We start from the raw sequence: 12,189 nt of genomic DNA, 5'->3' as shown, positions 1-12,189 counted from the left end.
TCCGCTCCTTCCAGGCCATTCATCACCGTCTGACCACAGCCACAGTCAGAATCAGTCCAACCGCTTTTGTGGACAGGCTTCTGGGAGCCGGGCCGCCCTCCGGCCGGCCTGTGGCTGTCTGCACGCTGTGACGTCTGAGCCAAGCTGGCAGCACGTCCCGTGGGTGCCACTACACGGCCGCCTCGGACCCGCCGGCAGCTGAGGAGCTGGTGACCCAGGGCAGAGAGGAGCCCCCGTGAGGCTACAGGCACGCACCCAGTCCTAACCCGAACCCTCCGTCCAGACTCTCCGCCTGCTGAGGCCACCGCCACTCACCATGAACAGTGACTGAGGCCTGCGGCCCCGGGCAGGAACCATGAAGAGGACACAGATAACCAGCAGTTTACCTCAGACTGCCATTTCTCCAGCGGCCCCAGTGCAGAGCTGGGGCGCCCTGTCTCCACCCCAACACTGTCTATGACACTCGAGGACAGCCCCCTCCTCGACAGCATGCCAAGCCAGCTGGCTTCCCTGTGAGGAGCTCCACCCGCCTCCCCTTCCCTCAGGGCTGTACCCCAGACCCCGCCCGACCAGTGCAGCCTCTGTCCTGCTGGTCCGAGGTCTGCTCTTTCGTGGAGCATGCTGAAAGTGAGGGCCAGGGCACGCCGAGCGACATGAGCAGACGGGACTGTGTGCCCACACCTGATCACACGCGTGAGACAGAGGCCTCTTCTGTCAGCCATCAGGGTTCTCCCCTCTAGGGAAAACCTTCATTCACAAATACCCTTCCTCTACATGAAAACTTAGGTGTGAAACTTTGATACTTGCCTCTAATATTGAATTTTTGTGAGGTTCGTTCACTTTTCCTGCGAGACAGCAATGGGATATAGCGTTGTGAATGATTGGTTTGTTGGATTTGCTGCTGGGCTCCTTAAACAGCTTGGGACCTGTGAGAAGCAGGCCAAGATGTGCAAAGTGAGTATCTGTGGCGCGCATGTGCACACACACACAAAAGGCCACAATCATAAAACCAAGCAGCAGACAGGCTAAACTAGGAGTGTTCATAATTTTCTGAAAACGCGGAGTAACAGCCAGTTCAAATCTATGAGAGAATTCTAAGTTACAGATTTTAAATAAACTAAGGAAAAGGTTAAAGTAATTAATAACTTACTCCCTTTCTAATTTCAGTTTCTTTGATACACAGAAAACACAGAAGCGGGACTTTACACCCTGAGCAGCGCGGGGCTCCTACGGGCCCAGGACACACAGTGAGCCACTAGCGGTGCAGGGGCAGAGGCTGCTACTCCGGCGTCGCGCCCGCCCTCCCCACGCCGCGCCCTCCCTCCCCACGCCGTGCCCTCCCCGCAGGGCGTGGCTGGGCATGCCCCCTGAGCACACGGCCGTCACCTGTGTACTCGGCCACGGAGGCGAGTGAGGACGCGGCGGAGGCAGTCTCCCAGTCTCTGTCGGTGCTCCTGCTGGGGTTGCGGCTCAGCACGGGCAAGGCTTCCAGGGACTCGACTCTGCTGGGGAGGGGGACGGGGCAGGGATGGGAGGGTGGCAGGCACACCTCTTCTCGCCCGCGACTGGTGCCGGCTGGTGGGACCCCACCCCGAAACGGGCCGGGCTGCACCGCCAGCATAGGAAAGGCTGTCGGCCGCGGGAGCAGCGGGGAGTATGGCCAGTCTGCCCCAGCAAAACACGGCATCATGGACAGAACCCAGCCCGGGGCACCAAGGGGCCTGGGCGGGGAGGGCCACCCTCAGGTGGCACCGCGGAGTGGGAGGGCAGCGCCTGTCCTGCTGGTGTGAGAACCAGGTGACCAGGGCCCGGACATTGCTGCTGCCCCCAGACGAGGGACGGACCAGGGGAAGACGGGGCCTGGTGGGCGGAGTCCAAGCCCAGTGGGGTCTCAGGCCTCTCTGCTCCCCTACGGCCTCAGCCATGGCCCTTGGGCCACCTCCACTGAGGGGGACACACGTGCCAGGAGGCAGGTGTGGGAAAAGCCTGAATTCAGTCCCGGTAACTGACCGTCTGAGCAAAGTTCTAACCGGAGTCCAGGGTCCACAGGAGGCGTCAAGAAGCCCCCAGAGGTGCGGCAAGGCAGGACAGCGGGGACCCGCCTGCCAGGAGGCCAACCCCAGTGTGGAGGCAGCGTGGACAGAGACCCGCGGGGGCTGCTGAGGCCTGTGGGCAGTCAGTGCCATCGACAGGCTCCCCAACACCACCTCCTCCTGATTCACTCCTTAATCACAAAGGGAAAAGCCAGTGCCCACGGAAACAGCACCTTAGCCCACATCAAGGTGACACCACGACAGGCTGCCCTGGGAAACGCACAGACCCCTCTCCACGGTGCTGCTGCCAGAAACGCACAGGCTGGACTGGATCGGGGGAAACCTGCCGAGGGCCAGGCCACAAAGCAACTGGCCTGTCCTGGGCAGAGCGTCCAGCCCCGGGGAGACGCAAGGAGGTGAGCGCCCGTTCCAGGGAACGAGCACGAGCACTCAGCGAGACCGTGCCCCACGTGGTCCTGGGCTCACGGAAGGACACTGGGGACGGCCACGGCGAGCTGGACTGCGGACCCAATGGCAGTGCTGGTCTATGATTGCGGTGACGAGAGGCAACGCCCCTGCTCAGAGACACACGCTCTCAAGTGTTTAAGGACAAAGAGGGTGTCGTCAACTTACTACTCTCAAAAGGCTAGAAACACAAACGCGTCCAGAGCCGGGACAACAGGGAGGCAGAGAAAGCCAAACACAAAACCGTCTCAGCAGTGGGCGAGCCTGGGCCACAGGGATTAGCTCCCGAGACGGCACTGCCGCGGCTCTGAGCTGCCCAGGGCCAGCCGGACGGCCCGCCGCCCGCACTGCACAGCACCCCCGCGGCACCCCGCCTGCTCACCGCTGCGAAGGCGTGCCCCCCGAATGCACGCTCTCGGGCTCTGTGGTCGCTGCGGAGGCCAACGACAGGCTGGAGCCCGACTGGGCCCGGCTCAGGTTATCAGCTGCCGGAGACAAGACGAGGCGCGCTTCCGTGAGACGCGCGTCCCCCACACCAGCCGTCTGTACGGGGGTGGGAAGGGCCCGCCGCCTCTCAGCACCGGAGGATGCCAGCGCTCGACCCCAACTTTGGAGAAGGGAAGTGGGAGCTGACAGCCGGAGGGGCGGCGGGGAGCGATGGGGCAGGGCCCACACACCACCTCCGGCCCTTCCCCCGGCCCTGCTTACGGGGGGAGGCGCTCTTAGGTCCCAGGTCGTTGCCTGGCTCCTCCCGGTGGACGGACTTGGGCCGCGGCTTCCTGGGCCTGGTCTTGGGTTTGCCCAGGCCCTGCTCCTCCAGGATCTGCTGCTGCTTCCGCCGCAGGTACTCCTGCTTGATCAGCTCCCGCCGCGCCTTCTCCTCCTCCTTGCGGATCCGGTCTTCCTCTGCTTTACGCCTGCAGAAAGGACCGGCCAGGGCGTCCTGCTCACGCCCAGAATCGGGGGGCGGGGGGCATGACAGACCGGGCAGGCAGGCGCCTCGGTCACCTACCGTGCCTCATCTCTCTTGAGCTCGACCTCTGCCTCCAGCTGCTGCCTCCGCACGCGGGCCTCCTCGGCCTTGCGCTGCTGCTTCAGGAGGAAGGCTGCCCGCTTCTTGGCAAGCTCGTCGTCCGCCTTCTGCTCATCCTGCAAAGCAGACGTCACCTATGAGTGGCCGGACGGACCCTCGGGGGACCCCCAGCACGGTCATGCCCTGGCCCTGCCCTAAAGGTACAGACGCGACGTCTGCAGTCACCTATGAGTGGCCGGGACCAACCCTCACGGGAACCCCGGCACCATCAACCCTGGCCCCGTGCTTAACGCCCTGAGAAGAGGAAATGTAGTCCAGACGCTTCCTTACCCTTTTTAGAAGAGGAAGGAGCCCCCCTTCAGAGGTGCTAAAATGCAAACGAGAAACAAGCCGCGCCGTTCAAAAGGCATTCCGTGTGCCGACGCTGACTCTATCTGCCCGAAAAACCACACACTCGTTTCCACAACAGGAGCTAAAGTGTGTTTACAACTGAAGCACACGAACGCCAAGCAGGGGCCTGTGTGTCCTGACAAGACGGCCCTCATTGCTCCATCGGTGTCAGCCGCCCCCAAGGGCCAGGACAGAAGGAGAGGCTCTCAAGACAGAGAGGAGTCTCACGGCTCATTGCCCTCTCCTCCTGAAGAAAAAGCTCCAAGATGTTTCCTGAAGCTTCTCCACCTGCCCAGACTGCAACAAGGAGAAGCCAAGCTCAGCCCAGAGGCCAAACACCACCTGCTCTGCGGAGCCTTTGAACTAAGAGTGCTTTTCACTCTTAAGTGGTCAGAAAACCACCACGAGAAAATCACCTCGTGACACGTCAAGACCACACAGAATTCCTGCTCCGGGGCCCGAGGAGAAGCTCTGCCGGGGGCCTGGCCAGCTGCCCTGGGAGAGCTGGGTCCTTGTGGAGACCCTGCAGCCAGGAGGCCGCACGCGCACCCACCTCTACCCCCAGCCTCTGCAGCAGCGGCTCCGCACGGCCAGGGTGGGTGATGGCCTGGCCACCGCAGGACGCGGATGCCGCCAGCCTTTACCTTGAAGAAGAAGCCGACCCCTGGCTTCTGGTCCCCCTCGCTGCCGAGGTCCACGGAGCTGTCCCGGCCTTCCGTCTCCCCGTCCTCGTCGGGGGCCTTCAGGTCGGAGAGGTCCACCTCGATGAGGCTGGCCTTGCTGCGCGGGGGCTCGTCCAGCGGCACGTTCTCCTTCCCGGGCGCAGGCAGGGTGCTGAGCCCCGCCTCCTTCGCGCTGCCTTCCAGCCCCTCCCTGAAGCCCCCCTGCTCGGACAGGACGTTGGCGTCTCGGGAGGACGAGAGGACGAGCATCCGCTGGTTGCTCTCGTCGTGCAGTCGGTAGCTGTCGAAGACGCACTTCTCTGAAGCCTCACTCCCGGGCTCGCTGGGCCCGTCCCAGCCTGGCTCGGGGGGCGTCCGGGGCGGGAAGGACCGCGAGTGTGGGGCGGTCTCGAGGCCCGGGGTGGGGGTCTTGCTGCGAGAGGAACCCTGCTGTCGCTCCTTCGGCACCTTCAGCTCAGCTGGTCTCCCTGACCGGGCATTCCGGCCCTGACCGAGGCGGGGGGGCTTGCGGTGACTGGTCAGGGCCGTTGGAGAGAGCGGCTCGACAAAGTGGATGGCCGCCTTGGCCTTCGGGTCCTGGGCGCCGTTGCGGGGCCCGGGTGAGGGCAGGGTGGGGGACTTGAGCAGCAGCTGCTCCTGCTGCTGGGAGATCCTGAGGATGGCTTGCTGCAGCGTGCTGATGGTCTCGTTCAGCTTCTCGATGGACAGGTCACACTCGCCCACGTCCACACCCTCAGTGTCCTCCAGGAGCACCGCCGACAGCGCCTTGCCGTGCTCCAGCTCGGGGAGGCTGGCGGGGTCCCGGGCTTTATGCGGCTGGACGAGAGCCAGGCCCTCCCCGTCCACGTCCGGAGACCCCAGCAGTGCTCCCCGGCCCTCCTCCTTGCCGAGGAAGTCGTCCCCGTTGTGCTGGGCGTGCTCCCCTGCGAGGGACCCCGCTTTCAGCGGCTGCTGGGTGGCGTCTGCCCGGCCCTTCTTGACCACGTGCAGGAAGGCCGCCTTGCCCAGCTGCAGCCGCTGCCGTGCCGACAGCGCCTCCACCTTCTTCTTCTGTGCCTCGATGGCCCTGCGCTTCTCCTCCAGCTGCATGTGCAGCTGCAGCAGCTCGGAGGCCAGCAGGCTGGCGTGGTCCCCGCCTGGCCGGCTCGGGCTCTGCTCCCGCCTCTGCTTCCACGTGGTCAGCGGGGCCGGGCAGCTCTCCGACGCGTCAGGCGTGGTCTTCTGGGAGCTGCTCGCACTCGACTTGGTCTCACAGCTGTTGAGCCGCTGGAGCTTCCTCTCAGCAAAGCTGGTCATCTTTGCGCTCCCGCTGGCCATGGACGCGCTGCTGGTCTGGGAGACAGTGCTCAGGCATGGGCTGGAGCGGCCGCTGGCGTCGTCTTTGTCATCATGCTCCTTCACCTTCAGGTCCTCCTGCAGCTTCGCGGACTCCTCCTCCCCGCCGTACCCGGCCCTCACCGCGGGGTGCTCCTCGCCGGCAAAGTCCTGCTCGGCCTCGTCCAGGTCTGCAACGTCCGAGTCAGAGTCCTGCCGCAGGACGGCCCAGGTGTCCGGGCTAAGGGCGCCGGGGCTCCGTGCACAGCTCATGTAGAGCCTGCCCTCCGCGTCCTTGTCAGCTCTGCCTACGTGAAGGAAGAAGCCGTCGGCGGACTGTCCCTGAGACGATGGGTCAAAACCGCTGCCGGCCAGAGACCCGCCATGCGTGTCCCCCGCCACCTGGGGCCCCACCTCAGCGGGCAAGGCCTCGAAGCCTGCAGACATCTCTGAACAGGAGATGGGGCTGAAAGTCCTGTTCAAGTCCCGAGCGACGTGACTGCTGGGCGCCTTCTTCCGCCCCAGAGGCTGGTGGCCATCGCCAGACCTCCTGGACGTGAAGGCCCGGGGCCGCCCCTCTCCACACTCGTCCTCCTTGGTGACCACCTGCTTCTCCTTGGCTGGCCTGAGCACGGCCGGCATCAACGGCTCCAGGAAGAAGCTGTCGGGCTTACTCTCGAAGGCGTCCGCTAGCCTGTGGGGAGACCTGGCACCAGCCATCGGGCCAGGGTCGCCGCCCTGGCGAGCCACGTCCGTCCTCACGATGGCCAGGAGCTCCTCGTCTTCGTCCTCAATGTCAACATTGCTCAGGAGGCTCCTCCCATCAGTCCTGAGGGCTGCGGGCTGGGGCTGGTTTTGCGGGGTCAGGTGGACGACGCTGGAGGCTAGGCTGTCCTTGCTGATGGAGCGGGCCAGGCTGACGCTGTCGCCACCGCCCGGGTCCATGTCACAGCTCGCGGTGTGGTGGAGGGCGAAGGGCGCCGGCTGAGACACAGGCCTGCAACGTGGGGAGAGAGGCCACGGGACACGTCACGTCTCCGCGAAAGGCTTGTGAGTGACGAGAACACGAGTCATGAGAGAGAGTCCTCCTCTTACACACAGGCCGCGTAAACGACTCTCCCCTGGGCGAAGGAAAGCCCGGAGGCCTGCAGCTCAGCGATCCGCAGACACTCTGGCCCAGCCCCCTTAACCATGCTGAGGATCCCAACGAGCTTTCACGGATTCGTCAATACGAGTCCGTTATGTATCACCCTAGGAATTTGAGCTGAGACGTTTTGAAAACGATTAAAAAATTCTGATAAGAAATCCATTACATGAGCTGTGGCCGTATTTTCTAAAACAAGCCAGGGCAGAGTGTAAGGAGCGGCCTCAGTTGCGTCCCTGGCTGGATTCTCGGGCCCGACTGAGTCAAGCCACTGTGACCCCACACCGCCCAGGGCCTCAGAAGGCTGAAGGCAGCAGCGTTGCTGTGGGTGCACTCTGGGGTCCCTGGGCCACATCTGGGGCACTGCTCTGCTAGGCTAACCAACATTTCCAGCAGAAACGTATTTGGAAACGTGGACAGGTCACCTGTTTTTTTTTTCCGTCCATGCTATGGCTGCTCCTCGGGGCTGACTGTCGGCTCGGGTTAAGGAATTGGATCGGTGTCGCTGGTCTGCGGTTTGGAGAAAACAGTGAGTGAGCTCAGTGTTAAGTAACCAGTTTTATATCACTTGAAATTTCTTCAATATAATAATCACTTCTCAAGGAAATGCATCATAACTCAGCACACCAAAACTGCTTAGGGAAGCAAATAATCCCAATACAATTTTCCACAGTTTCGACAATAAGTAATGTGTAAGTCAGTCCAAGTCATGAAATCATGAGAATGTCAATTACATGGCAGTATCAATAAATGATGGGCTTCCCTGGTGGCTCAGCTGGTAAAGAATCTGCCTGCAATGCGGGAGACCCTGGTTTGATTCCTGGGTCGGGAAGATCCCCTGGAGAAGGGAAAGGCTACCCACTCCAGTATTCTGCTGTGGAGAATCCCATAGACTGTATAGTCCATGGGGCTGCAAAGTGTTAGACACGACTGAGTGACTTTCACTTTCACTTTATCAATAAGTGATGTCAATGTCAATTAAAAGAACCAGTGAATGTCAAAGTGTAAATTTTTGACACGATGTACTGCCATGCTTTATGGAATTCACTAGGTTTAATATGGCCACTGTACAGACTATAAATTGTAAGGTACATGAATAAAACGCAAAAAGCATGCCGCCAGTCTTCGTAACCAACATCGCCACATCATGACCAATCTGTTCATTTTGGAACTACGATGTAATGGCCTCCAGAGAGGGACGGGGGTGGCGGGGGTGGGGTGGTGCTTCTCACCTGGGGGGTCCTCTCCCTGCACCGTCTTCTGCTGCTTCTGTCTCAGTGGCAGTAAAGGGTGTGATGGGCTAAAAGCTGAGGCTCCCTTCCCCCTAAACAGAGAGGATGGGAGAGAAAAATCACCAGCTGCTGGTCTTCAAGTTCAAAACCAGACCAGCATGAATCACACCGACCTGCAAAAGATTCAGACTCCCTGGGAAAATTAATTACTGTAAAAATGAACCCAAAATGTACCAAGAACATCAAGAATTCAAACTTGGATAAACATCCAGACTGCAGCTCAGAGACACACTGACCTCTGGTCATGGCCTATCATACAACAGGCTTCAAGTTTCCACAGCAAATTCAAGTTCGTGTTAAGGCCACCCTGCTCACCTGGGCAGGGGGCCCCCACAGAGGAGGTCCTCGCTGCTGACTCCCCGCAGCTTCCCATCGCCCCAAGGAAAGGCGACCCCAGGGGGAACAGCAGACGGTGGGGGTGGGAGGCGGGCGGACTTACGGGGGCTCGGGCTCCCCGAGCTGCAGGTCGGCCGGGCTCGCCGCCGCGGGGCTGCCCAGGAAGCTGCGCTTGGTGGCGTTGGAGATGGGAACTGGGGGCCGGCTGCTTTTGGGGTGCGACACTGATTTAGCTGCAGAAACAATTTTATAGGAATAGTAGTCTTGTTATTTACCGCTACTGACAACACTAGCGAGAAGAATCTTTAAGAAAAATAAATCCATTTTCATGAGTACTAAAAACAAAACTTTTACATGAAACTAAACTTCTCAAAAAAAAAAAAAAAAAAACAACCTGGTTTCAAGGTCATTAGGTATATTTTGTAATGAATCAAACAAATATGTTAACAAAATAAGTACTAAAATCAAAAGACACAAGCCAGACTAGAGCAGCAAGGGAGGGTGCATGGACCCCTAACACGCAGCCTCCTCACTGGGCCTGGGGACCGAGCCGACCAGGGCGCCCTGCAGCCAAACCCTCAGGGGGCAGCCGTCGGCTGGGCCCAGCCTGCGACTGAGCACCTCAGTGGTCACTGCAGCTCAAGCCCCCATGGGCTCAGGGGTAGAGGTTGGGCCCAGCCTGAAGCTGCTCCCAGAACACTCCTCCAAGAAAGATGGTGCCAGTGACAGTCCTGGTGGCCAGACCTGGACCTTGGAGGCAGACCGCTCACAGCCCATCGAGCTCCCTGGTGCTCCCTAGAGAAAGCCCTGATTAAACTCCACTGCTGCATGAAGGCAGGAGCCTGTAACCACACCTCCTGAGCACTCTTATGCACAGAAGTTTGCCACTCACCATCCTTCGGTTCCTGAACATCCCTGGGCTGGACAAAATCTGGCTTGACGTTCTCAAACCACCAGAACAGCTCAGCAATAAAAACCATAACATTTGGCTAAAAGAAAAAACAGAAAAGATCAAGGACATAGTAAATAGCTTATTCCCAAGTGGTTTTAAAAATGTGCTTCTGATAATTGATTTTTACCTTCAACACTAAAGGAGCATACAGCATATCTTCTAGGGTGAGATAAAAGCATTTGTTAAGATATTCATTGGAGAATTCTCTCAGAAGCCGAATGTTATACAGACTGTCAGCCATCGACGTCACCTCCTTCAAGCATATATCTAATAGATAAAAACAAAACTATAATTTATTATAAAGATATGCTGTTTCATGATGTGCATGAACACAGATCTGTGTGCGCATATATATATACACAATTTTCAACTGAAAAATATTTTAGGTGAAGATAAAGGTGACATTTAAAAAGGCAAAAAGCATTATTAAACAACACAAGTGATTATAAGTAATGCTAAATATAGAAAGAAAACACCAAGAAAAAGATAGGAAAATCTCCAGGACCTGAATTTAACTGTTAACATCTAAAAAATATATAGAAATTACTTGACCTTTTAAGCATGAACTGTGACAATCACCTTTCAGTTTATAAAGACCTGGCTGCATAAGGTCAGTGCACATTTAACCAAGCTTCTCCCCCGAGTCCTTCCAGTGACTCTTATCTCCATGGGTGGGAGAGGGGAACATAAAACGGGAAACGTCAGGCTTGTCCAGCAGAAATGTACGGGACGCGGCTAATCAGAGAAGTCAGGAGACCCACAGAGCTCGGTCTCCCTCTGCTGGCTGTCTGCACCCGGAGCAGGACAACTGTTCCGTCTCATGCTGCTCTGCAGCAGGATGCCAGACCCTCAGCCAGAAAATTCCAGCAGGGACACCCACACTGGGCCACTGAACAGGCTCTTGAGGGGATGTGGGCCCACCCTCAGGAGCCACCGGAACACCCAGATACCACCCTAAACTAGATACCAAGGCTAAACTAGAAGTGGCTGCACTGACGACTTAACTCTGCCTGTAAATAAACAAACAGGATCGAGAAACTTACTGTAAAAAACTTTACTCCTAAGAAGTCATTTTCAACCATTTAGAAATCTCACGCACAAATGGGATTTATGTTCGAATTCTGTCCTATGTGGCGATGCCCTAACACTGTGAACTCTCAAGAGAAAACTTTCTTAAGTTGAGTAACAGTTATATTCCTAAGAAATGTTCCTTTTACTCTAAAATTCAGATTGTGAAATATTACAAATATAAAGACCAGACTCCCAGGCACCCTCTGCCGAGTGAGCAAATGTTAACATCGTCCCTTCTCTGATCCGAATCTTATTTCTCTCGGTACAGCACCCAGCGCTGACCCGCCTGTCCCCAAGGCAGCACCCTCTAAGCCCTGGGACCCGGCGCGTGCGGCGTCTGCACCACGGGAGGCCTGCCCCGTGAATCACGGACACAGCGCCCGGCTGACTGCGGACGGCACTCAGGACAAGAAGCCACGCCTAGCAAGTGGCAGCCTGTTATTTCCCCCAGGCCCGGAATTATGTCTCCAAACAGTTCTATGCTGATGTGAGCAGATTTTGTCATTCAACAGCTGTATTTGTTGTTGTTCAGCCACTAAGTCGTGTCCAACTCTTTTCAACCCCACGGACTGTAGCCCGCCAGGCTCCTCTGTTCTCCACCATCTCCTGGAGTTTGCTCAAACTCACATCCATTAAGTCAGTGATGCTATCTCACTGTCTCATCCTCTACCACCCCCTTTCTCCTTTTGCCTTCAATCTTTCCTAGCATCAGGGTCTTTTCCCACAATGGTATTCCCATCTCTTTAAGAGGTTTCCACAATTTCCCAATGGCTATATATTAATTCTGGGCTTCCCTGGTGGCTCAGCTGGTGAAGAATCCACCTGCAATGCAGGAGACCTGGGTTCAATCCCTGGGTTGGGAAGATCCCCTGGAGAAGGGAAAGGCTGCCCACTCCAGTATTCTGGCCTGGAGAACTCCATGGACTGTGTATAGTTTGTGGGGTTGCAAAGAGATAGACCCAACAGTGCGGCTTTCACTTTCGCTTAGGATTCCACAGTGTTCACTACTGTGCATGCTCTCTTCACCGGGAACCCTTCCCGAAGGGGTCACGAGCCACACTGCCCACACCTGGCCCTGGCCTGTCCACACCCCAGCCTGCCTGTGGCATCTCGCCCTCCCTGTGCTGGGCCATGTGCCCGCCTGGACCGCCGCTTCTGCGAAGAGCACGCTCTTACTCCCCCTCGGGTTCTTCAGACCCCACTGATGTGTGGGGACTCTTCGTGTGTGCCAGCCACAGCACAGCGGAGCGGCGGTCCACCGTCAGCTCACACTTACTTCAAGCGTGTTTTGAGGCCATATTTTATCGCTCAGTTTTATGATGCTCCTCTGTCGGCACAGGGAATTTTACACGGTTAAATGCGGTAATCTTTCCTATTGCTTGTGCTATTATGTAATCTAAACAACCCATCCCATTAACAATGTGGTAACACTACTTTCCTTTTTTTCCCCCAAGTTTTTAAAATTTTGCTTTTCCA

The 12,189-nt window shown here is 57.7% G+C and overlaps 1 protein-coding gene across 5 annotated transcripts in view; it reads right to left on the bottom strand.

The window, feature by feature from the left end:
* Positions 1-12,189, bottom strand: part of CAMSAP1 (calmodulin regulated spectrin associated protein 1) — a 43,235-nt gene that overhangs the window by 3,382 nt on the left and 27,664 nt on the right. For 3 of the 5 annotated variants that reach the window (XM_086323424.1, XM_086323422.1, XM_086323426.1), the window contains 11 exons: positions 9,770-9,909; positions 9,583-9,679; positions 8,794-8,923; positions 8,295-8,386; positions 7,488-7,572; positions 4,566-6,915; positions 3,511-3,647; positions 3,207-3,415; positions 2,881-2,983; positions 1,387-1,505; positions 808-926 (listed from right to left, as the gene is read on the bottom strand). In XM_086323424.1, the coding sequence (XP_086179550.1) occupies positions 808-926; positions 1,387-1,505; positions 2,881-2,983; positions 3,207-3,415; positions 3,511-3,647; positions 4,566-6,915; positions 7,488-7,572; positions 8,295-8,386; positions 8,794-8,923; positions 9,583-9,679; positions 9,770-9,909 (3,581 nt within the window). The remainder of the gene's footprint in view (positions 1-807; positions 927-1,386; positions 1,506-2,880; positions 2,984-3,206; positions 3,416-3,510; positions 3,648-4,565; positions 6,916-7,487; positions 7,573-8,294; positions 8,387-8,793; positions 8,924-9,582; positions 9,680-9,769; positions 9,910-12,189) is intronic. The other 2 variants (XM_086323425.1, XM_086323423.1) reach the window with 1 other exon arrangement.

The sequence above is a fragment of the Bos grunniens genome, chromosome 11 (assembly GCF_055505025.1).
Source record: "Bos grunniens cultivar Pamir isolate PY7600 chromosome 11, Bosgru_T2T1.0, whole genome shotgun sequence".
In the NCBI taxonomy this organism is placed as follows: Eukaryota; Metazoa; Chordata; class Mammalia; order Artiodactyla; family Bovidae; genus Bos; species Bos grunniens.
This window is presented reverse-complemented; position numbering and strand designations above follow the sequence as displayed.